The 25735-nt window shown below is 37.7% G+C and overlaps 1 protein-coding gene across 1 annotated transcript in view; it reads right to left on the bottom strand.

Annotated features, from left to right (window-relative positions):
- Positions 1-23271: 23271 nt before the first annotated feature.
- Positions 23272-25735, bottom strand: part of Ccdc186 (coiled-coil domain containing 186) — a 46548-nt gene continuing 44084 nt past the window's right edge. The window contains exons 15-16 of the mRNA XM_004838881.3: positions 25395-25614; positions 23272-24773 (exon numbers count right to left, since the gene is read on the bottom strand). Of these exons, the coding sequence (XP_004838938.1) occupies positions 24690-24773; positions 25395-25614 (304 nt within the window). The 3' untranslated portion in view covers positions 23272-24689. The remainder of the gene's footprint in view (positions 24774-25394; positions 25615-25735) is intronic.

Below are 25735 nucleotides of genomic sequence, written 5' to 3'. Positions count from 1 at the left end.
TCTGTTTTATGGATTCCATTTGTTTCCTATGTTGGTATTCCATCACGTTTCTCAGATCCTCTATTTTTTTCTCTGTGTCCTCTCTAGATTTATTAATCATGTCTTGCACCATGAGCAAAATCTTTGCCGTTACCCGAGTAATTATTTCTAATTTCATTTTTCCCAGTTCCTCTTTTGTTGCCAGTTCAGAGAGTCCAGGTGGTTGAGTATCAGAGTGTTCCCTCTCATTTCCCTTTGGGGTTGCTGTAGGTGATCTGGAAGTCTGTTTTTGAGACTTGTTTATGTGTCTTCTCATTTCCACGGGGGGGGTGGTGCTTCTGGCGCCCACGTGGCTCACCTTCTGTGCCCTAGGAGCTTGGGATGGCAGCGGGGGAGCTTCCTTCCAGGTGCTAGGACCGGCTCACCTTCTTGGCCCTAGGAGCCTGGGATGGAGGGGGGGAGCTTCATTCTGGGTGCTGGGACCGGCTGAGCTTCACTGCCCTAGGACAAAGTCTTGCGATCTCCAAAACACATTTAAATTTCTATCTTAGTGTAGAATAACTTTTACTCAGTTATGTTTGTCTAATTACAAGATGTTAAATAACATAAAGAAACATTTACCCAAATTTGTTATCTTTTAATAGAGTGTCATTTAAGAAGGATGTATTTGTCTATAGATGTACTTTATGTGTCATTAATGTCTAACTGTTAATTTTTAGAGTGACATCGCCTGGACTATACAGAGTTTAAGTAACTCTAAGTGTTATAACACATACATAACATACATATAACAATCACAAAAGCATAAGCCTTGAATAAGTATTTATATCTGGCTGGCTGTTCAATGTTGGATTGACATTTTATTACAAATATCTGGAACACAAGGGAAAGCCAGATCCTTGGGCTTGAAAACATTTATCATCATAAACAACTTCAGCTGGAAGTCACAGTGTGATTTTTTTAGTTCGAATCTTTAAAGGTGTATACACTTGGGAAACACAAATATATCATTTAAGTACTATGAAGTTAGCAATGATTAGTTATCACAGTTATATAGAAATCTTTGTATATATTTAGTTTTTTATTCTCAAGGCAAATTTTAGACACCTTTAACAGGTGTTATAGGGTGCAACTATATTATCAAGAATTAAGGGGCCAGGGATTTAGCTCAGTGGTTCCACTGCCTGCCTCGCAAACTAAGGACCTGAGTTCAATCCTCAGTACCAAAAAAAAAAAAACACCAATGAATTAAGGACATCTCTGGAGCTCTTATACATTTTGGAAAGTGTTAATGACTGCAAATAGACTTATAACCAAATATACAAGTGTATCTCATGTATATAATAACAAAATACTTGTTTAATAAAAGCTAATAGATGCAGATTAAGTTTGACTGTCAGGACCAAATTTAAAGAGATGTCAAATTTTGATCACTTTATATGTTTAAGGTCTAAATATATACTGTATAAAAGAACACACCTATGAGTTACTTTGAATATATTAAACTATGTATTCTTAACTCTATAACTTAACTTTAAAGCTTAGACTCACAGTATAGCATATATATAATATATATATGATATATATTCCCAAATTATGTTAAATCATAAACTAAGATAATAATTGTTTATTTTTAATAAATCATGAAATGACTTTTTTTTGGGTTTTTTTTATTAAATTCATTTATTGGTACATTGTAGGTATACAACACAATTACATTTCTCATTGGGAATTGTACCTTTACATAATGCATCTTGGTTCTTATTTTTTCCCCATTCCTAGCCCTCCCTTCACACCCTCCACCCTTCCCTATTTACAAAGACTTTATTTCCATTTTTTCCATTTCTCATCATTTTTCCTTTCCCTTCTTTCCTTTCCCCTGCCCCTCCCACTACCCCTACCCCTTTGGACCTTTTCTTCCTATTTTTCATTATCAATTATTCATTCTAATCATTGGTACATTTTAGGTATACAATATAATGGCATTCATCATTGGAAATTTGCACCTTTACATAGCCTCTCTTGGTTCTTATTTTTCACCCTTGCCCAGCCCTCCCTTCAACTCCTCCATTCCTCCCTATTCACAAAGATTTTGTTCCTATTTTTCCATTTTCTCATATTAATCCCATTCCCTTCTGTCCTTTCCCCTAGCCCTCCCATTTCCTTCCCCTTTGCCCCTTTTCTTCCTATTTCACATGACCTGTTATACATTTTAGTCCTTATTTACACTTTCAGTTTCCTCACACTAGAAAAACTATTCGGTATTTACACGTGTGCCCTATTTATTTCACTTAAGAGTATCGCCTCAATGTGCATCTACTTAGCAATGAATGTCTTTAATTTCTCATTTTTGATGGCTGAGTAGTACTCCATTTTATTTTAAAAAACCACATTTTCTTGATCCAGTCTCCAGTTGATGGGCATTTGGGCTGTTTCCAAGTTTTAGCTATTACAAACTGTGCTGCTATGAACATGGGCACACATATATCACTATGGTATGATTCTTTTAATTCTTTGGTGAAGATCTCCAGCAGTGGAATAGTGGGCTCAACTGGGACTTCCAATCCTAGTTCTTTGAGGTATCTCCATACTGATTTCCACAGTGGTTGCACCAGTCTACACTCCCACCAGCAGTGGAGCAGGGTTCCTCTTTCCCCACAGACCCACCAGCATTTGTTATTGGTGGATTTCATGATAGCAGCCATTCTTTCTGGAGTGAAGTGGAATCTCAGCATTGTTTTCATTTGCATCTCTCAAATGACCAGTGATGTTGAACATTTTTTCATGTATTTATTTACTATTTCTACTTCTTTGTGTGAGAAATATCTGTTCATTTCAGATGCCCATTTTTGGATTGGGTCTGTAAATTTGGGAGGTCTGATCTTTTTAAGTTCTTTATAGATTCGAGATAGTAGACCTTTGACTGAGGAAGAGCAGGTGAAGATTTTTTCCCACATTGTGGGTTGTCTCTTCACACTGCTGGTGGTTTCTCTTGCTGTGCAGAAGCCTTTTAATAAGAAGAGATCCCACTTGTTGATTGTTTGTGCTAGTTCACGGGCAACTGAAGTTTTGTTCATAAAATCTTTTCCTACACTGATGTCTTCAAGGGTTCTACCTAACTTCTGTTCCAACTGGCTCAGAGTTTCTATTTTAATATTTAGATCTTTAATCTATTTTGATTTTAGTTTAGTGAATGGTGAGAGATATAGGTCTAGTTTTAATCTTTGGCAAGTTGAAGCCCAATTTTTCCAGCACCATTTATTAAAGGGGCTATCTTTCCTCCAGTGAGGGTGTTTGGCTCCTTTATCAAAGATGAGATGGCTGAGTGTGTCTGGTGTTGTTTCTGCATCTTCTAATCTGTTCCACTGGTCCTCAGGTCTGTTTCTTTGCCAGGACCATGCTGTTTTATCACAGTAGCTTTGTAGTAGAGTTGCAGGTTGGGGATTGTGATACCCCCTGCCATGTCTCTGTTACCTAGAATTGCTTTTGCTATTCTGGGTCTCTTCTTGTTCCAAATGAATTTTTGGATTGTTTCCTCAAGGTCCATGAAGTATGCTGCTGGGATCTCAATTGGAATTGCATTAAATCTATATAGCAGTTTTGGAAGTATGGCCATTTTCACTATATTAATCCTTCCTACCCAGGAGCAGGGGATGTCTGTCCATTTTCTGATATCATCTTCAATCTCTCTTTTCAGAGTGCCATAGTTTTCAGAGAAGAGGTCTTTGATTTCTTTCATTAAGATGATTCCTAGGTATTTCAGGTTTTTGGATGCTATTGTGAAAGGAATTATTTGCCCTATTTCTCTCTCAGTGAGTCTGTCATTGGTGTAGAGGAAAGCAATTGATTTTTATGTGTTGACCTTGTAACCAGCTACTTGACTGAATTTGGTTATTAAGTCTAGGAGACTTTTGGTGGAGTTCTTGGGGTCTTCTATATAGACTATCATGTCATCTGCAAATAATGACAATTTGACTTCTTCATTTCCTATCTTTATTCCTTTTATTTCTTTCTCTTGTCTAATTGCTGTGGCTAATGTTTCCAGAACTATATTGAACAGGAGTGGTGATAGTGGACATCCTTGACTTGTTCCTGATTTTAGTGTGAAGGATTTCAGTTTTTGATCATTTAATATGATATTGGCTGTTGGTTTTCATAGATGGCTTTTATCAGATTGAGGTAGAGACCATCTATTCTGATTTTTTGTAGGGTTTTTATCATAAATGCATGTGGGATTTTGTCAAATGCTTTTTCTGCATCTATGGAGATAATCATATGGTTTTTGTCCTTGGCTCTATTGATATAGTGTATTACATTGATTGATTTTCATATATTGAACCATCCCTGCATCCCTGGGATGAATCCCACTGGATCAGGATGTATGATCTTCTTGATGATCTTCTGCATTCTGTTTGCCATTATCTTATTAAGGATTTTTGCATCTATGTTCATTAGTGAGATTGGCCTATAGTTCTCCTTTTCGGTTGGGTCTTTCTCTGCTTTGGGGATCAAGGTGATGCTTGCTTCCAGGAATGAATTTGGGAGTATTGCTTCCCTTTCAATTTCATTGAACAGTTTAAACAGTAGTAGTTCCTCTCTAAATGTCTTGTAGAATTCAGCAGTGAAGCCATCAGGGCCCGGGCTTTTCTTAGTTGATAAGTTTTTAATTACATTTTCAATTTCCTTGGTTGATAAAAATTTTTAGGTCTTCTTCATTCAACTTTGGTAATTCATATGTATCTAGGAATCTGTCCATTTCTTCTGTGTTGTCCATCTTATTGGCATATAGGTTGTGGAAGTAGGTATTGATGATCCTCTGGATTTCTGCTGGTTCTGTTGTAATTTCACCATTTTCATTTCTAATTGCATGGATTTGGGCCTTTTCTTTCCTTTTTCTGATAAGGTTGGCTAAGGGTTTGTCAATTTTGTTGATTCTTTCAAAGAACCAACTCTTGGCTTCATTGATTTTTTTGTATCGTTCTCTTAGTCTCCATTGCATTGATTTCTCCTCTGATCTTTATAATTTCTTCCCTTGTATGAACTCTGGGGTTGTCCTGTTCTTCTTTTTCTAGCAGCTTGAGGTGCAGCATCAGGTTGTTTAATTGGGCTCATTCTGTTTTCCTAATATGCATATTCACTGCTATGAATTCCCCTCATAAGACTGCTTTCATTGTGTCCCATAGATTCTGATATGTTGTATTGTAATTGTCATTTAATTGAAGGAACTGTCTGATTCATGCAATGATTTTTATGTTAGCATTCAAATACTCTAACTCTTAAAGCTCACTTTTTAGTAACAAAAAGCCTAACAATAAAAACACAAAAATCTATTTTAGTAAAATATAGAAACTTTGCTTTTAAAATCTAGTTTTGTAATTTTAACCAAGATCATCTCGATATTTTAAGAAAACCATATTGTGTTAGACATAGAAAACTTAACCTTTTAATTATAGCTAAAACGTTATTTTAGATGACTCATAACAGTTAAACCCTTTTAAAGCTATATATTATCTTTGGGCAAGGAAAACTCTTTAGTTATTATATACAGATAATAATAGACATTGTGCTTATAAAACTTTTTTTTAATTTTATCTTGTGTTGTCTAGCAACCTGTATGGAAATATATTGCCAACTTTAAAGACATCTTTACTCTTACCAACTGGTTTAAATTACCCTATTTTTAAACTATGTGAACCACAAGAATTTGAGATAATATCTTGAGTATTTATTTATCTATAACCCAATTTAAGTAAAACTTTTGGAGGATAATATATGCCTAAAAGTTAACATACAGAAACATACATGTTAACCTAAATCATATGTAACCTTTATGTTATCAAGCTTTAAGACTTTTATTTACAAATCCTATGTAAGCCTTCAGCCTGTCAGGCTTTATTTGGTAATGTTTTAAGTGACTTGATGACCCTGAAAGCCTATACCCATAGTTTTTCTATGAAAATCTCAAAAACAGCCGAAAGAAAGAAAGAAAGAAGGAAAAGAAATGAAATTGTTGAGCTCAAAAATTTCTTTCTAGAGTCTTTCCATTTTAAAATTTTTATTTGTACATGTTTGCAGTACACAATGCTTACATTTGTCCTGGGAAGTCGGTACGTGTACATAACATATTTTAATTCTTTGTCCCCTCCCCCTCCCATCTCCCTGCTCCTTCTATCTCTTGATCCCCTTCCTATCTGCAAAACTCGATCTCCATTATTTAGAATCTTTTTTTCCTCTCTTTTCTCTCCTCTCCCTTCCCCTCCCTCCATCTCTTGTTCTTCCCAACTGAAAAGGATCAGCCTACTTCCTATTATCTATCATATATTCTGGTCTTCTTTAATAAATTAAGGCTCTTTACAACAAAATAACAGTAGCAGGGTAGGCTAGTAGATGAGATTGTAATGAATTTAAATCTACTCTCTGTGACTCAGACCAAGATGAAGAGAAAGAGAGTAGCCCTATTTTTCTGTTCAAGCCTGTGGTCAATACAATAACTTTGTTCACTAGCAAAATGCTTAAAAAGAATAATTCAAGTGAAAAAGAAACAGAATTCATAGTTGATTCATTTAAAATAATCTTCACTTTTGAAAACTGTATATTAAATATATGATACATAGTATAATTTTGTGCATATCTAAAACATGTTTTATTATATTTAAATATGTATATATAACAATTCATGTAAGCAAAACCCCCCAAATATTATCAAAATCTTTATTCCTTGGTGATGGGAACTTGAGTGCTCAATTTTTATTTTTGTTTTGATTGCTAAACCTTTAGTATTTCCCAAATTCTGTTCATTAAATTTGTTAACTTACCATATAAAAATTAATTTTTTGGATGCAGGAAAGGAAGAGAACAGACAATAAATCATTTTTTGAATATCTTGAAGGTAACACATGCCTAAAGTCAAAAGGTCCCCTATCCCCACTAGTGATATAGCTACCACTATCAAAGATGGTGCCCCCTACTGTCCATTTTCTATTACTATCATATACTGAGGCTTTTCTTACCAGGAATCTCTTGGAGGATTAGTTTGTTAAATTGCAAAATCCTGAGCTATATCTGCAGAAAAGCTGAGGCTGGAGATCATCAGACTATGAGCTGAGAAACAAGCCCAGAATTTAGAAATATCTTGACCATAGTGTTACCAGGTTTTGGGATGCTGATGTCTCCTCCTGGAGGTGGTTTCTAGGTTCTTTATGATCCTGAGCAAAGAACTGGTCAAGATTACCCAGTCCTCGAGCTGACATCAGGTCTAGGCCATCCTATGGAAAACCTGCTCAAGTACTCTAGAGAAGTCCACGTACAGGGATTTGGGAACTGTTCTATGCACATGTCCAGGTACTTTATAATTAACAGGTCACACTTACTTCCCCAGCCAGCTTTGCCACCTAACCTAACCTCCTGTCTCATTTTCCCCTGAGAGACACATATCCCCCTAATTCATGGAATCCTGAGGGAGTGGAGGTCTCGGTCTTCTATAGTTTCTTCTGGCTGGAAGGGGCTATAGATCCTTCTCTGGAAATTATGTGCTCTCCAATTACTTTAGAATGTTGGGATTCACTGTCTGGGTTGAAGAAAAAAAAAACCTGTTAGAAGACAATGAGAAAAGAGTTAGTAGTATTGAGCTGCCTTTTCAATGGGAGAAAGAAAGCAACTTTACTATTATGTTTGAGATGTAGAACCCAAATATGAGAAGCAGGTCAGATTTCCATGCTTCTTATGGAGGATATATGGCAAAGAAGAAGGTGAGATAAATTATTGAGAGCTTGAGGGCCATAGCCTTAGAAAGATTACCCACATAAGGGAGCTAATTAACAGGAGCCCCAGTACAGGTGCCCTTTTAAACTGTGGCAAATTAGAGTCATTAGTGACTCCACTTATCTGCACCTGAAGCAATACTGAAGTCCTGATTTCTGGAGAGAAGCCTTGGGTCTTTCAGAGGTTCTTAGGAATAGCTTTCTATTAGTTAGCAAGCTTACTTCATTCCAGATCGCCACATGGGGATGTAGCACCAGAAAGGCATATTTGGAATCTTTATACATACATAGCTTCTTGCAATATCAATGCCCAAGTATGACCACTCTTCTTTGAGCAGAGGTCTCTGGGGGAAATTGACCTCCAAGGCCTTTTGTGAACTGACAACTGCATAACCTGCCTTTCAGTCTCCTTCTTGGACAAAAGCTACTTCCATTAGTGAACCACACTTCCTCAGGGTTGTGGAGGTGCATGTCACTAATGTCCTGCATACTTGCATAAGTCTGGGAGAGCTCTTGTTCACAAGATGACTGACCTTCTGGGCTTGTAGGCATCAGACAGGCAGAATTAATGGTAGTGAAAGTTTTTATAACAACCTCAGGGGTGTCTAAGAGCATAGCCTGATACTTGGAAGCCATTCCTCTCTTAACCACAAGGAACCTTTCATCTCAAGTATCACTCTGATCTGATGGTAAGTCAGAACTTCTAGTTTCTGATGTAAAGGTAGTTTTCCAGCTTCCTCTCTCAGTATAACTATAACAGTTACTTCTCTCAGGCAGGGTGGCCATCCAGCAGCCACTCCATCTAACCTGGGTTTTTTTGTGGTTTTTTTTTTAGTACTGGGGATTGAACTCAGGACCTTGTGCTTGTGAGGCAGGTGTGATGCCACTGAGCTAAATCCCTGGCCCTCCATCTAACTTTTTGAAAAGTATGACACTGGGCAGAGTTCTTATTTTAGCCTTTGTGTCAAGATAACCAAAGTCATTTATTCATTATACCATGTAGCAGGATCCACTTATTGGCTAATTAGGTGAAGGAAACATGCCATAGTCCCAACAGGTAAAATTGTTTTGGCTTTGTTGGAATTTTAGAATTCTCCCCAATTTTGCAAGTAAATCTCTTCCTAGCAAGGGAGTAGGACTTTGTGGGACAATTAAAAGCTCATGGTTAAACATCTGGCCCTCAAAGTGACACATCAGAGTAGGAGTAAAGAATCTTTGACTTGGGGTCCCTTTGACCCTAACCATGGCTATAAATCTGGGAGAATTTTCCAGAGAAGTAAAAACAGAATGAAGTAATTGAATTGGCTCACCCAAGACATCCAGTGTTACCCAGGGTTCCTCAGAGGAGATGGTGATATCTGTGGACAGGGACACTGTAGGGTCTCTTGAGAGCAGGAAGAGCAGGACTTTGGCTGACCTAGCTCCTCTCTGGGAGCAAGGACAGAGAACCCTCTAGTGCCATGAGTCAGGCACATTGGCCACCTCACAGAGCAGGACCTAGGCAGTCACTTGGAGATGTTGAATGCCCAGTTTCCAGACTTCTTGCACTTAAAACAGGAAACTTGGTTGCCCTTGGGTTTTGCCTTAGAGGACTTGTTCAACTGGTTGGCCAAGCCAAATATGTTAGCAGATTTTGGAGTGCTGGTATCTCCTTCTGAGTGTGATTTCTAAGTTCTTTCTGTTCTGAGAAAAGCTCAAAAGAATATATTTCTTAAATAGCACAGATGCAGTTGAGTTAACCAGTTATTAACACAGATTAAACAGATGAACAGACAAACATATACAGTGGACCCTCAAGTTACAACTGGCCTGACATATGAATAGCTTGGGTTAATTAGGTAAATGAAAGATTCATTTGCCTCTTGTTACCTATAGCATGTACCCAGGTAAACATCCAGATCTCAGCTGGTTGTATTGACTTACAACCAATTTGAGTTGCATCAGCCCTTGGGAACTGACAGTTCATAAGTCAAGGGTCCACTGTACAAGACAATTATATTTAAAGCAGAGTGCATTCTCAGATGTATTGGCCAAGTTTAACTACAATAACCCATTTACAGTTTTAAGGTTTTAACTATAAATAGACTAGTCAGAACTTTTTCTATAGGTTATCAATTAGCAAAGATCTATTGTAAGTTAAGAATCAGAAGAAGGGAAAAAAATCCTTTTACATCTGTGAAACCGTGGATTGTTTTTAAGAAGGGACCTAGGCTGATGGTTTATCTTGTTGAAATAGCCAGCTATACTGGCTTCTCCTTGTTGTTGCTCTGCTAGTCACAGTTGTTTGATAGCCACAGCTGATAGCCAAAACTGCTGTTTTGGTAGCCACATATAACTATTCCCTCTAAAGGGACAGAGCATTAAAGGTAACCTTAACTATTTTATTTTTAGGGGGTGCTCAGGCCAGGTTTTGAGTGTAGAAAGAGACTAGGTGACACTTTTTGGAGCTAAGTATGTATTCCAAAAGGTGAGGGAAGGCCTGCCAAGGTTCCATTCTGCCCTGGTGCAGATGTCTACCTATGACAGCTCCTTCCCATTGTGAAAAGAAGCAAGGGTAGAGAAAGTGTCCCTGTCTATCCCTCTTCTTCTGAGCCCCTAAAGCTTAGTGTCGTCCAGTGCCAGCAGTGATGAACTGGAGGTTCGAGGAAGTGGCCAGAACCTGATTTATCCACTCTGTGAATCTGGGCTCTCTTCCTCATGATCCTGTGACCTTTGGATCATATTTAACTATAGGGGTTTTTTTGTCCTCCTCAGTTGGCATACCTCCAAGCAAGGTAGCTGGCCTGGCAAGATGTTCTGGAGAGAAATCATGGCAAGAGAGAGGCAATCCTCTGGGGACTGGAGGCTGTAGCTACCCTTTAATATCCATTTCTGTTTAAAACTGCTATTAAATTTGTTAGGGTCCCTAGGAATATTTTTTGTTTCATCAATAAACTCATCTGTGCTATAAAAACCAGTCAGTCTGCCCTGTGGAGAAGCACTGTTGAGCAGCGGCGGGGTGTGTGTGTGTGTGTGTGTGTGTGTGTGTGTGTGTGTGTGTGTGTGTGTGAAAGGAATGGAGATATTCTCTGACTCCAGTTCTGCCTAAAGGCAGAAAGGCTGATAAATTCAGACTAAAACTTTCATATTTATTTTTTGAGAGTTTGAGGATTAAATTTAGACTAGATTTTCATATGCCCCAGGGATAAATCAGAGGTAATAGCAAAGAGCAGCTTCACTCTAGAAGGGTCAAAGGAAGGGAGAAACTCTCCATTTTGGAAACCTGGTCATTCAGGAGTCCTGGAATCTGGCAGCTACAAGGAAGTGAAATACCTTGGGCAAAATGATGCTCAGGGTTGGGGCAGGACAGAATGGTGATCTTATGCAAGGCATAAGAACCAAATTCTCACTGTCTCTCACAATCAAGACCAAAAGCTTTTCCAGCATAGGTCTCTAGTCCTTAGCAAAACACATCTCGAAAGACAAAAGCTACAGTGGACTCCACTAATCCAAGAACCTGAATGACTTTCTTGGGTTTTTTGGTTTGGTTTGGTTTTTGGTGTTCTTTGGAGGGAAGGGGTGAGATAGGGTGTCACTGTGTAGTCCAGGCTGTCCTCAATTCAAAGTGATCTTCCTGCTTCACCCTCCAAAGTGCTGGGATGCTTTTTAACTTTTTGAGAGAGAAACTCAGGACAGATTAAAGATGCTCCTTTAAACTGTATTGTTTTGGGCTCGTAAATATGTGTGCTTTTGGAAACAGCTCTCTCTGGTGTCATATACAGATCAGTTCCTTCCAGTGGTGTCTAGAACAAGGTCTCCTTTGGCAGGGTTTCTCGCATAAAAAACACCTGCCTAGGCACTGGGTCGGCCAAAACCTTCATGCGTGTCTTCCTGGATGAGTATGAATCTGATTCCCTTTTAACCTGAGGATGGGGATTATGTAGTCCATAAAAGAATGCCTATCTCTGGTCCCCTTAGAGATGAACACTTATTTTCTAGGGGTTCAAGAGCTTTCAATTGGAAAAGAAAAACAGATTTTCAAGATTGCAAAGAGAAGCACATTACCATTTCCTGACACATTGATAACAACCATCCCTAACAAAGGTGAATTTCCAAAACCTGTCCCATAGCCTCTGGCAGAATTCTCAGACACACTCAATAACTTGAGCTGCCAGCCAAAAGAACCATTCCAAAAAACTGTTAACAGCCAACAAACAAGTCAAGGAAAGAAATACAAAGCCCTGTTTACAAAATAAGATATTCTTTCAAAAAAGCCATCACAATCTTCTATACTCTTAACTTTTAATGTGGCACAAGCAACCAACAAAAGGCATAAGCAACTAGCAAACAACTGATAACAATTTTGATTACTTCCAGAATCCAGTCAAGATATTTAGGAGTGCCAAGAAACAAAACAAACTCTTACCTCTTTACAATTATCTCAGTGGGACTTCCAAAATGATACAGGTGAAATATAACTCCAGACCTATTAGATGTTAAATGTGCCAAGTTTGTGGTCCCACAACATCAAGAATGAAGTCATGAACCAGAGAAAGTTAGAGTTTTATTAAAAATGAGAGAAGAACACTTCCTGGATTTATTTCCAGGAAGGGTCACAAATGGAAGGCCCTTTGTTAGTGGTAATTTATTCAGCAAAGTCACAATGTGAGTACAACATGGGTCAAACTATAATCAACCTATAGGAGTACAAATATAGCTGCTTAGCTAATATTGATCTGATAGGAAAACAAGTCACATAGCAGGGTACATGGAAAGAGCAAAGGCATTTCTGTGAAGAGATGGGTCCAGATGCTCTGTTCATCCACCTGGGCATTTGATGACTATCTGAACTTACTGGACCAGGTGGTGCTAAGTATAATACAGTCTCAAGCTGTGGTTTATCCCTTATGGAACCGTGTAGGCCTAGCCTTCTTCAGATGTGCCTCCAGCCACAATTCTTATATTTTTATTGTTTTGTGCTGACTTCCTTGAGGCCTCTCTGACTGTACATGAATTTCTATCTACCTTAGCTGTCTGTAATAGCCAAATTGTCAATATACCAGTGTGGATGTGACCCTCATCTGTGGTCTTCTATTGAAGTGGCTTTTCTGGAAAACCTAGCACACTGTATCGTGTGTGACATTCAAAGCTGTTCACAACTTGACTATTAATTAACTTCTGAAGGCCCCTTACTATTTCTTGCTGAACATGACAAAGGTTGGCAATGGCAAAGGAGACACCATCTTGTGCCAAGAACACGATCTAAATGAAGTCCCAGTCAAACAGAACTACTAGTTATTCCCTGTATACATTCACACTGCCCTGAGCAAAAGGCATGGAGATTTCTTGCATTTGAGTTTCAGCTCTCATTTTCCTTGATGTGTAATTTCTACCTCTCTGTAAATGCCCTTCTAAAATGTGGTCTCTTGCAACCCAAAGCTTAACCCCCCCAATCAGTGCTTAGAACACTGTTCTCTTCCCATGTTCCATGTTTTGTATCACCTCCCATAGTTGCTTGTATGTAATGATGCTATATGAATTTTTAAAATAATAGAACAAATTACCTTTAAAAATACTTTTTGGTTTTTTGAAACAAGGTCTCACTAAGTAGTTCAGCCCTAGCCTTGAACCTACTATGTAGTCCAGGTTGGCCTCCAATTTGTGGTGATTCTCCCGCCTCAGCCTCCTGAGTGAGGTAGAAGAAATAAAACTAGGTAGAAAGGAGACAAGAAAATTGAAAGTTCCACTTGCAAGATGAACTGTAGCTTCAGGATGCAAAAATTATTCAAGTCTTTTTTTTCCTTCTAAGAAATTCATTCCAAAAAAGTTCCTAAAGGTCCCTTTGCAATAAGCCTGTAAATCAGGGCTTTTAACCTGTTCTTTTCACCTGTAAACTGCACTTGCTCCATCCTCAGGAAGCAGGAATATTGGTGGGCAGCAGAGCTCTACTTCAACCACATGTTGATGGCTTACACTGTAATTTGACAGTGAGAATACTCATCCTAGGTCACCCATCTTGAAGACACCCCCTCAAATGTACCCACTCCAGCTCATAATGTGTCTCGTTTCTCTGAGCACCCACACTCCCCTCGAGTGCATCTTGTATCTCTAGTAAACCCTTCTGTGTCTTTTTCACTTCTGCATCCTGCAAATTATTTTTCCACAATGGAAGTCAGTGAACCTGCAAACTTATTTTAAAGGGTTGGGATAGGTTCCTTATTTCAGCCTTGGGGACCTCTCAGATTCAGCCCGCTAACATGAGTACTGCAATTACAGGCGTGCACCACCACACTTGGTTTAAATTTTTAAACATAAACCTCTGTGTGAGTGTGTGTGTGAGTGTGTGTGTGTGTATGTGTGTGTGTTTCTACTGGGAATTAATCTCAGGGAGAGTTGAGTAGTACCCCCAGCTCTTTTTAATTTTTTTCATTTTGAGATAGTTTCATTTAACTGCCCAGGCTGACCTCGAACTTGCAATCCTCTTGCCTCAGCCTCTCAAGCAGCTCAGATTACAGGGGTCTGCCACCATATCCAGTTGGATTTATCTTTAATGAGCAAAATGAAAAGCAGCAAGTTCAAAATTTTGTTTTTAAAATTTTACTAATCAATTGAACCTGAGAGTCTGGTTATTCTAGAACTAGTTGTTTCCTCTTAAAGGTTCGTTCATCTCTGAGATTGGTCAAGAGGTCTGTTGGTCTTTGCTTCTTTTATCCAACATAAAAGCAGGCAGAAGAAAATCTAGAGTATATCTGAGTCTGTCACAGAAGACTAGCATGGCTCCTGCTCCTTCTCATTCACAATATATGAAGCATTTCACATCTTAAAGATGTCTTGTAAACTCTAGGGCAATCACTAAAAGAAGCATTAAGTCATAAACCACAGTGAAAATATAATCAAATTATATAACCCTCAAATAGGCAGAAAATCTAGAAAAAGATGGAAAGATTATTTTACACATGTATCTTGCTTAGCATTATGGCTGTCTTAAGGGCAGCAACAAGTTTAAATATCAAAATATGAATTATTTGAGGTAGAAGCAATGTTTGCATTATCTATATTGCTTTGAAAGCAAAACAGAACAGAAAATATTGACAATAAAGCTTTATTAAAGAGAGTAAGTGCTGACTAACTAAAAGGCAGGGTAACAGGTGTGGAGATGCAGCTACTTCTCTGTTCTTATCTTTACAGGCACACCACTATTTGTGTGCTAACCAAGCATGGCTGCAGAAATGACAACCCCCAGACTGCCCCAGCAAGGGAGGTGGTAGGGTGCACCTCAAGCCAACACCTCCTTTTTATTGGACTAGTGAAACTCCCAATATCCGTAGTGCTTTTTCTCCTTTTTCTTCCCCATTCCTGAGAAGGGGTAAGTCACTTACAGTAGGTATACAGCAGAACCAGGCAGCGAGGACAGAACTCTATGAGAATCTCACGCAATTGTTAAGAGCTCCAGTTGGACCTGGTGGTACACTCCTACAATCCCAGCTGAGGCGGAAAGACTGCAAGTCTGAAACTAGCCTGGGTAACCTAGCAACTTAGACTGTCTCAAAATATAAAATAAAAAAGAAAGAGCCAGGAATGTAGCTCAGTGTGAAGGTTCTGGTTCAATGCCAAGTACTGGAAGGGGAAAAAAAGCTCCAGCCACCACTTCTGCTGACACCCATGGTTGTGGAAGGTCAAAGGACTGAAGACAGAGCTGGATCCGAGATCTTCTCAAGGGATGCTGCTTAAAGGAGTATCCCTCCCTTTGAAGCAACCTGCAGCACCTTCTACTTTCCAAACTCAGGCTCTTCCAAGGGAACCAGGAAATGGAATGGGATCTTTTCAGACAGTAACTCTAATATGCACATAATATGCTTTCTGTATTCTCCCTTTTTCTTTTACTATGTATTCCTATAGTGCTAAACATATGACTGTTAATGGAATAAAATTTTAAAACTTAAGTAGAATGAAAATAACAAATATACTCATTAAAGTAGTTTTTAAAACAAAAAATATAAAGTATGAAAGTCTACCACTTGTCAGGGGAAACCACTGTTGAGTCTGCACCTATTGAAAGTTTTTTCTTTCCATATTCACATGGATATATACACACAGTATTTATCACTTTGCTATAAAGGTTATGCCATTGAAGCAATGATTTTTGCAGTGTATATATGTGTACCTTTCAGCTTTTTAAAAATTTTTTTAGGTACTGGGGTTTGAAGCCAGGCCCTTTGTATTGAGCTACATCACAGCCCTTTTTTGAGGCAAGGGTCACCAGATGGCAAGGCTAGACTCAAACTTATCCTCCTCCTGCCTCAGCCTCCCAGAGTGCTGGGATTACAGGCAGTCACCACGATGCCTGGCTAGTACTGTACTGTTTTTAAATTCCTTCCTTCCTTTGTCTGTCTGTCTTGTACTGGAGATCAAATCCAGGACCTTGCACATGCTAGGCAAGTGCTCTACCGTTCAGTGATGCCCTCTGGCCCAAATGTTGTATTTTTTAAAAAATTCCATTTATCTATCCATTCATTCACTCAGTTTTTTGAGACAGGATCCTTGACTTACGATGTAGCCGAGGCTGGCTGTGAACTCATGATCATCCTGCCTCAGCCTCCTTAGTGCTGGGATTACAGGCATGGATCATTATACCCAAGTAATATTCCTTTAGTTTTCAAGATTTAGCTTAATAAGATTCCAAGTCACAGAGCTTTGCAGTTTTCAAAGGTCTTTCCCATGCATTATCCTATGTGGCTCACAGAACTGCTCCATAAGGTAAGCTTTATCGTTCTAATTTTACCTATGAGAAAACTGAAGCTCCAAAAAAATTAAGTGACTTGTCTAAGGTGTCACGACAGTGGCAAGGCAAGGTCTCCCAGCCAAGGTCCAGAGCACTTCACAGCCTTTGTGTTCTCTGGTTGCCTTACATGAAGACAGAGCAGGAAAAGGAATCTGTTAACCGGAAGCACAAGGATGACATCTATTCACTGCCCAGACTGTCAAGAGAACTATGACGAGGTCAGTTAACTGTGACCCCAACAAACCTTAGCGTTTAACTGGCAACACAACTGATTTCACATCTCTTCTTCCTCACTGCACTGAGAAGAGCTAAATCGAAAGACAACCAGGAGAAAGAAAAGGGTCTAAGCTTCCAGTAAGAGTTTACCAAATCACACACTCATTTGTGCACATCTTTTTTTAACTGATAGTCTTTCTTAAGAATCGTATTAATGCAAAGAAAATGAATCTAAATATGACTTTAACCCATTTGTTATCAGAATTTCTGACCTTGGGGGAGGCAGTGAAAGTCCCAACTGAGTTCAAATTCCAGCTCAACATTTCCCTTAGCAGAAAGACGATGGGAAAATGACTTTCAGCCTCGGCTTATCTCATAGGGTGGTCTGAGCCTCACTCAAAGCAGCTGATTAGGAGTTCCCTGTCTCTATGCTCGTCTTTTTAATGTAATTGTGTTATCATCTCATGTGGAAAACAAACATTCTTAAAATACAAAAGCAATACAGTCTGCTGTATTTAATTTTTTACCAGAATAGCTCCTAAATGCTAGCTTGCTTTCTTTGCAAATGTAACACTGAGTATACTTATAAAACACATAATAGCACCTTTAAGGACAAACCATGTCCACATATGTAGCTACTTTTCATAGGCAGAGAATAAGTACCTAGAATCACAGAGGGTGTCTTTTACCTTCATTGTGGGATGGGTTTATCAGGAAGGGAGAACCATGGCCCCCGGGGCCCTCACCTGTGTTTGAACCGGGCCCTTACCTCAGACAATTCCCCTCACCCCAGAGATTTCAGTACTCTAGGCTATGCTATGTAATTACCTGTTATTGAGCAACTGAAAGCAGGTAATCTAAAAAACAAAAAAATCTCAGCACAATCAACAACGGTTTCTTAAGATGGATGGGCTTTTCTTCTAACTTTCACAAAAGTCAACTTTAAATTACATAATATACAAATGTATTCTTTAAAAAATCAGAATAGCAGTTTAAGCCCTCTATAAAATCCTCTGTCCCTCCTACCCCATCCAACCCAACACATTCATAGGAACCAGTGCTAGGATTGATGCTGAGGCGTATCTTTCCATAACCCCCTCCTTTACAAAGAACGTATATACATAAGCATTAGGCTGTTGGATCTCTAGTTTGACTTCCAATCATAAAAAGGTACCAAGTGACATAATGAGTCACTGTAGAATATTCTTTATAAAATATTTTATAGCAGCTCTACTAAAGGCCACCAGCCCTACTTTACATGACATAGTCCACAGCATGTGAGATGGAGCAGTTTTACCATCTGAACTGCAATGTGACAGATGAATAGATGGAAAAGCAGAATTTATATACAAAGGAGTACTACTTTGCCACAAAGATAAACTTGAGGCATCTGTAGGTAACGATGCAACTTGAGAATATAACATTAAGTCAGACACATAAGCTTAAGTAGCACATTTCTCTTATACAAAAGACTACATACAGATAAATCTATCTATCTATCTATCTACATATAAAGAGAGCAAAATAGAGGATAGATAAGTAGGAAGTAGGGAAAATCTTTTCAAATGGATGGGGGAACAAGAGGTGGAGGGTGGAGGGAAGGGAGATGAAAATAAGAATTAAAGGGGAAAAATAATGAAAACAGAGCTTTTGCAAATGGGAAAGAGTTGGAGGGAGTGGGGAGGGAGCAGAGGGAGGGCAATAAAAAAAGAATTAAGACGTGTTATGTACATGTACCAACTCCCCACAATAAATGTAATCATTATGCACAGCACACATGTACTAAGAAAAAATAAGCTGGAAATTGACAAATGTGCAAGGAATATTGCTTTTATTCCTTTCCAGTTGGTCCTCACTTAACTGACTTAGTAAATTAAAGCTCATCAAAACAAGATATGAAGGAATTGGTGAATGAGAAAACCCGGATACTCAGACTTGAACCTGCTCTGGACAGTTAAGTGTTCTGGTTGTTGCTTTGCGTGTGTATGTCTGCTGAGGGGTAGGGCGAAGTGGGCCAAAAGGAAGATATTTTCTCTCACACTGTTTCAAGTTGTTGCTGAAATGGGAAATGTGTTAGAACTGTGAGAAGCTTATGCTTTTTAAAAACCACCAGCGACATTTATGTTTTGCAGTGACACAAGTTCCTGCTGCATTTACCACTTAAACTTCAGAACACTTCTGTGAACCGGATCACCCAGCTTCTTGAAAGGGACCCGAAACCCTTGCTTCCACTTTTTTGTTTGAAAGCTGGTGCCGTGGCGCTTAGAAAGCATTTAACCATGTAAAAGAAAAAAGGCAATGTTTTCAGGGAAGCACACAAAGCCTTTTTTACTCACAAAATGCAACTAGTTCTTAAGAAAGAACTCATCGTATGAAATACGGTTTTTACCAGTTCTGAATTCCAATCAGAGATACCAGGAACAGACCCCTTCCAGCCTGCTGCACCCGCAAGCCCTTCCTACAGTCCCCTCACCCTCGCCCGAATGAACACACAACGCAACACAGGAACCACCTCGGTGAGAACCTAAGGCAGCAGCTCCTTTTTGGCATGGATGCTGGGGCCTGGTTTCCAGGGAGGAGATGAGATCTCTAGAGGCTGCAGTGGAGCTGACGAGACAGAGCATGGTTCACCCATGGAGGTGGCCAGCAACACAGCTCCAGGCCTAGAGCACAGCCCACAAGGCCGCTGGCCTCGGGGGAAGTTCATACGAGGGATATGAGAAACATGAAGTCACGTGGCAGGTTTAAAAGGTCTTTATTTCTTGGGACAAAGTGGGAGGAATATACATAGAACCTACTTCCTGCCCTTGAGCCTTTTCTATTAGTTACTAAGGACAAACAACTACACAGTGAAGGGTCAGGGATTTAGCTCAGTGGTTCTGCCACCTGCCTCCCAAGTGCAAGGGCCCGAGTTCGATCCCTGGTACCAAAAAACAAAAACCAACTACACAGTGAAGTGGATGTGGAAAGTCAGTCTAATATTTAATAATTTTCTAGTTACTGTATCTAGAAGTTGAATATCAATAAGCTGAGTTTTCTTTTGGTGGATCCTAAACTTTCAATTGAACTGTTTTTGCACTGCATTAAGAGAGTAGAGTCCTCCCTTGAATATAGCATCCTATCCCTTGTTGGAGCACAACCAGGGCAGTCTGGCACAAGTGTGGCCTTTGGACAATCAAAAGCCTGGAAATTCCTCAGAAATAGAGTATTTCTTAAATGTATGCTCTTCTCCACCTACAGGTGTTAAACCATAGGAAGAGTTTCTTAAATGGAACTTGCATCTATAGGAGCAGAAACATTACTTCTAGGCATTATGTTCTCAGAATCAGTGAAACTCAAAATGACCACTGGTCAGCCACAGAGGGACTGTCTTCAGTTGCTGAGCCCAAAAGACCAGATACTCATTTGCATTCATCCATTGAAGGTGACTTTATTATGAAAAACAAGACTTGGATATATTTATGGGAGCAGTTTTACAATCTAACTTCCAGTTATGTTAGTGATCTGAACGGGACCCACTGACAAGGATGGAAAGTTCAGGTCATATTCTTCTACTACATGGACCTAAATCAAGACTCAGCCAGTATCTCTTCCCCCTAATTAACCCTCTTTCCCTATATATTAATTTCTCTTGCAAACAAACCCACAGACTCTTGAAAGCAGGCTATTGAGGATGTCAGGAAAGCTTGCTCTACACTCTTACAATTTTAACTATATTCTACAAATCCTGATTTTAGGGGAATCTTTCTAAGAATGAATTCATAAGGAATGTGGTATAATTTAATTGTCCCAGGACTGTTAGAGAAAAGAAAAATAACTGTGGTGTGAAACATATTTTGCATATATTAATTCGATGAAATTAATGCCATTTTAGCATATAATTAGTTCTTTATTATTAAAGCTAGACAACTTGGCAAGTTCCATAATTCTGTGGAAAACTTGAATACATCATTGGGCTATGAAGTTCAGTAAAAAGCTTTCACATGCCTACAGGGATGGGGTGTTTCATAAATGCCAAGTTTTGCTATTAGTAATTTAAACAAGTTTTAAATATAACATGGCATTCAACTTAATCTGCTTACTACTGTTCATTAACTTCTAATCATGATTTCAATATTGGTAGGATGAAGGTAAATATGGAAAACAAAAACTCCCAGTCTGGTTTAAAAAAGAATATTCAAGCAATTTGAATCAATCTCACCAACAGTCTGGAGAAGAGGTCTTTTGGGTAAGTAGTGCATGTAAAGAAATAATCACAGATGCCATTAAAATACAAGTTGGTAAACAGGCATTATCTATTTAATAATATATACACAGAATCCTCTTGAAAAGCTTCATTTTATACAGAATCATATTTACAAAATGAACAGTGTAATCAAATTAAAAGATTATTTATACAATGCACACATATGTACTCTGGAAGATAAACCAGTTTTGTCATCACAGTCAAGATGGACAGCCATATGGATTTTAAAAAAGAATTTCATTCCAGAAGAATAATACATTTTTAATACGCAATTTTATTTTTCATTTATTTTCCTAAAAATCCATGTTTGGATACTTTTTCAATTATTTCTCTTGTTCAGCCTTGTAAATGTTCAGGTTTCTAGTGCCACCAACTGATGTTAGTTAAAAATTAATAATCTTAGTGTCAAAAAAGAATTCTTTTGTTAAAAAAGAAAAGTTACTGAAAAATAGGCTACTGGAGTCAACATTCATAAGGCATGAATGACAACATGATTTATAAAAATATTTCCAGCAGGGTAGCATACGTTACATTTACAACATTAATAATTTGTCATTTTCTTCCTTCCAATGGTAAAACTTGGTCTAAATGTATATGTAAAAATATTTAGAAAAAAATTAATATACTGCAAAACAAAGTTTGGAAACATACATGACAACACAAATTTCTTTGTGAGAATCAATAATTTACTAAAATGGTAAAAATCTTTTTATGATCTTTGGATGTTTTTAAGAATAAACAAACTATGACAAAAGTTAGGAAATGCGCAGAACCACTATGAAAACAGCAACTTTCTCCCAGTATGCCTCAGCCAGGATTCAGTTTCTGAAGCTTCATGGCAGAGTGAGATTTCCAGGCTGTTACCTGCCCAGGGAGATTAATGCTCTTCTCAGCCCAGTCTAAAGGGGGTTGGCAGGAGCTACGAAGCCCAAAGTCCTGCTCATTGGGCCTCCTAACTACCGTCCCTAGACTATAAGCTTCACGAGGACGAGAGGTGCTCTGTGCAGTCTGCTCATCAACGCAATCCCAGTACCCTGTCTGGTGCCTGACAGTGGAGGTTTTCAAAGTGTTTATTAAGTGAATAAATAACATGATCACAACCTGAAATCACTTTAAATGGTTACAAAGGTACAATATGAAAACAAAAATACTATCCAAGTTCAAATTCATTCTCCTGCCTAATCCCACCATTTTAAATCCTTAAAACTGTTTTAACAGACTAAAGTTTGAAGCGGTATGGGGAAAAGGGAGTCACAGCAACTATCACTTTCAAATTAAAACCTATGAAGTGTATACATATACATATACACACAACATTTCCTGCTCAAAGACACTGAAATATTACTAACTAGCCAAAATGGCCTTTAATGTATGCAATTAATAATGAACATATTGAACAAATTTCTCCACAGGTCTCAAGTTTATCCCTGTCATCCCATTTTCTCTCCATATATTCAATATAGTAACACTGAAGGCCCTCTAAATCCTTACATCAGGAGCTTTTGTACATCATTTTGCTCAGTCCTGACCCATATACAAAAGGATGCAGTAGATACTGAAGAGCAAAAAGAAAGCATTTCCTTCAAAACTTTTCTATAGTTTCTTAAATTTATGAAGAAAAAAATGTAATAGTCAAAATATGGCTTTTAATAACTTCTAAAACTGTTTTATCATTAAACTTCTCCAAATAGTTCATGGCAAATATATTAATACTGGAGTGTTCTTTTGTCTGTAATAAATGTATATATTTTTAGAAGTGCACAGGCAAAGGACATGATGGATCTGATCACTGTTTGGTCTCTATTATATATATTTTGTGCCTTGGAGAAAAAAATTGTAATGTATAAATCTGTATCACATGAGAAACTAAAAAGGTTTAGTATGTTTCCTACTCTAGTAGACTTCTGGAGTTTCAACAGTATGTCTAGAAACAAATGGGAAAATGATTCAGATTTTATTGCACTTCTCTTATTTATTTTGATAAATTATTAATAAAGCAAGACACATTAAAAAAGACTAATAGTTTTTACATCTATTTTAAAAATAAAACATCTTTGAATGTGTATTTTCACTCTGAAGTAAAAAGGTTTGTTTTGGGATGACAACATGTAACTCAGTACACAGAAAAAGACACTACACAGACTTATCCAATCTTTAGTAAATTATCTTTTTAAACAATGTTACGCTGATTTTTAAAAAAATGTTAAAACACATTATAAGGACATTTCCATCATGAGCCCAACTTAAGAGCCTATACAATTCCTTAAGGCTTCATCCAAAGCTCACGTCTCTTAATGTGTGTGTGTGTGTGTGTGTGTGTGTGTGTGTGTGTGTGTGTGTGTGTGTGTGTCGGTGGTGGTGGGGATCTAAAACGGAAATGAGGCTTGCTGCAACATCTGCATATGAGCCAAGGTACCCTAATATACAAATGATCTGAATACAATGCAATGTGAAAGAAATTATGATAGGTGAGAAAAATTCAATAGCAAATATTGATACTATGGCAAGATTTAAGTGTACATCTTAAATACTGTAAAAAATCAAAGAACATGCAAAAATTTAGCTCTAAAATTCCCATGATTCTAGACATATATTAAAATAAATACACTAAAACAGCACATTTGGGGGAACTTCATGGTCACTTCACTGTAATATGTAATTAACTGTCAGTAGTGAAGAATGATGCTCAAATGAAATGATTAATATGCTGGTTTCTCTTGGGAAACTGGTTCTTCATAAATATCTTAAGCACTATTATTTTTATCTTCATAAGTGTCAGTAGAGCTAAAGTATTTCCATTTCAAAGTAGTATTCATCTCCCTGTTCTAATGATTGGATCTACTTCACATTTTAAAAACAGAACTGAAGTCCATAGCAATTTTCTGAGTGTGTTATTGAAAATAGCGCTTTAAGAAACTAAAGATTTTTAGAATTCAATGATTAACTCAAACTATCCAAATCTGAAAACATGTACCAGAGAAGGAAAACTGACAAAAGACATATAATATGTAATCATTGCTAGTTACCAACAGCTGCCTTTCCTATTAAGTTCAGTTTTCATTAAAATTAAAACTGAAAGATTTAAGTACTTGAATGTATCCCTCAAGCACAGCTATACGTTACACTGGAGTGTTAAAACATAAAAAAGGTGGAGTTTTAAAATTTTTTGTTTGTTTTGAGATAAGGTTTTGCTGTGTTACCCAGTCTGGCTCTGAACTCCAGGGCTCAAATGATCATCATCCCTCAGCCTCTTGTGTAACTGAGACTCCAGGCATGTGCCCCATGGCCAGGTCAAAATATACAAATTCTTAATGTTTCTGTGGTTTTCTTGATGTTACAGAAACAGTGAATTACTGAATGACTAATATGTCTTTTCATGCATATCTTTAAGAAGATGAATCATTTCTGACATTATATATTTTAAACAGAAGAAATATGGAGAAGGGATTTTTCAAAGTCCTTATAGCAATGTTCAGCACTTCATGTGACTATGAGCACATTAAGTTGTTTAGATTCAATGACAGGCTGTTGTACTGCAACCATATAAAAACATTTCATCAAAGCCTACACTCTTACAGTATACACAGCAATGCATCCATTTGTAAAAGGAAACTCCTTTATACAGATGAAGCAAAACAAGTATTTGACTAGATGACACATAAAGCAGGGACGTTTCCAACAACACTGGTTAGTGGCACCTGCTCCAAGTGGCTCTTGCCTCACTGTATTAGGTCTTTTTTGTCCTTTGTTCTAGTTCATGCTGGTGTTTAATAAGGCGTTCTATTTCTGTTCCAAGTGTTTGTAGATTTTCCTTTAATAATTAGGGAAAAAAGAGAAAAGAGAACTAAGTGCAATAAAAAGATTCAGTTGTAACTATTTCTGAATTCTGAAACTGAAAGAGTGATGATTTGTTGTAAATGCTGAGATAAACTAGACAGATGTTTTTGGTAAAGTAGGCCTGTTCATCTCAAAGTCATATTTAATCTTTTTACTGCAACTATGAAAACTTTTTGTGCATACAATAAATACCTGGTAGATTTAAAAATTATTTTTAAAATCCATTACTATCAAGGTCCATACACAGCAAAAAATAGTTGGATCAGATAACAGCTGCAAAAAATAAAAGCAACAAAATATACTGAAATGCTACAATCTTGGAAAATTATGTTTCAGCAATTAACTATAATTAATTATAATGTACGCTAAAGGCCACCCATCCAAAGTAAACAATTTATCTTGGTATCCATATAATAACTAAACTGATTTAATTTTAAATATTGTACTTTTCAAAAGAGAAAAACATTAAGATTTTGTATCTGAGTAGGACAGCTGTCTTGCGTAACAGAATCAGCCTAAGTGCTAGATGAGACTACAAAAGAGGTCCCGTTTTACCATGTTTATCTACTGGTAAGTGAATGAAAAATACAAATACCTTCAATGTAATATTTTTTAGTAACGTATCCTCCAAAACAGCCTGTAATTTTCGGTTGATTTCCAAAGACAGCTCCAGTGTTAATCCACTATCAGCAGGATGGGATGTATATAAAGATGCCATAATGCCACCTCGCCTACTTAAATGAACTTTGTTAAAATCGGATGCCTCTGAAGAAAGAGTGCCTGATTCTTCTCGTAAAATGTAACTCTGAATTATTCTGCAAAACAAATTGACACTTATCAATTGTGTATCTGTAGAATTAAAAATACTGGAATTTGCAAGAATCATATCCATAAAATACCTATCAGGCTAATAAGCTAGCTATATTAGAAAATAAT

This window comes from Heterocephalus glaber, unplaced genomic scaffold (assembly GCF_053883595.1).
Source record: "Heterocephalus glaber isolate CG9 unplaced genomic scaffold, H.glaber_assembly_v1.0 deba00001497, whole genome shotgun sequence".
NCBI classification, from domain to species: domain Eukaryota; kingdom Metazoa; phylum Chordata; class Mammalia; order Rodentia; family Bathyergidae; genus Heterocephalus; species Heterocephalus glaber.
This window is presented reverse-complemented; position numbering and strand designations above follow the sequence as displayed.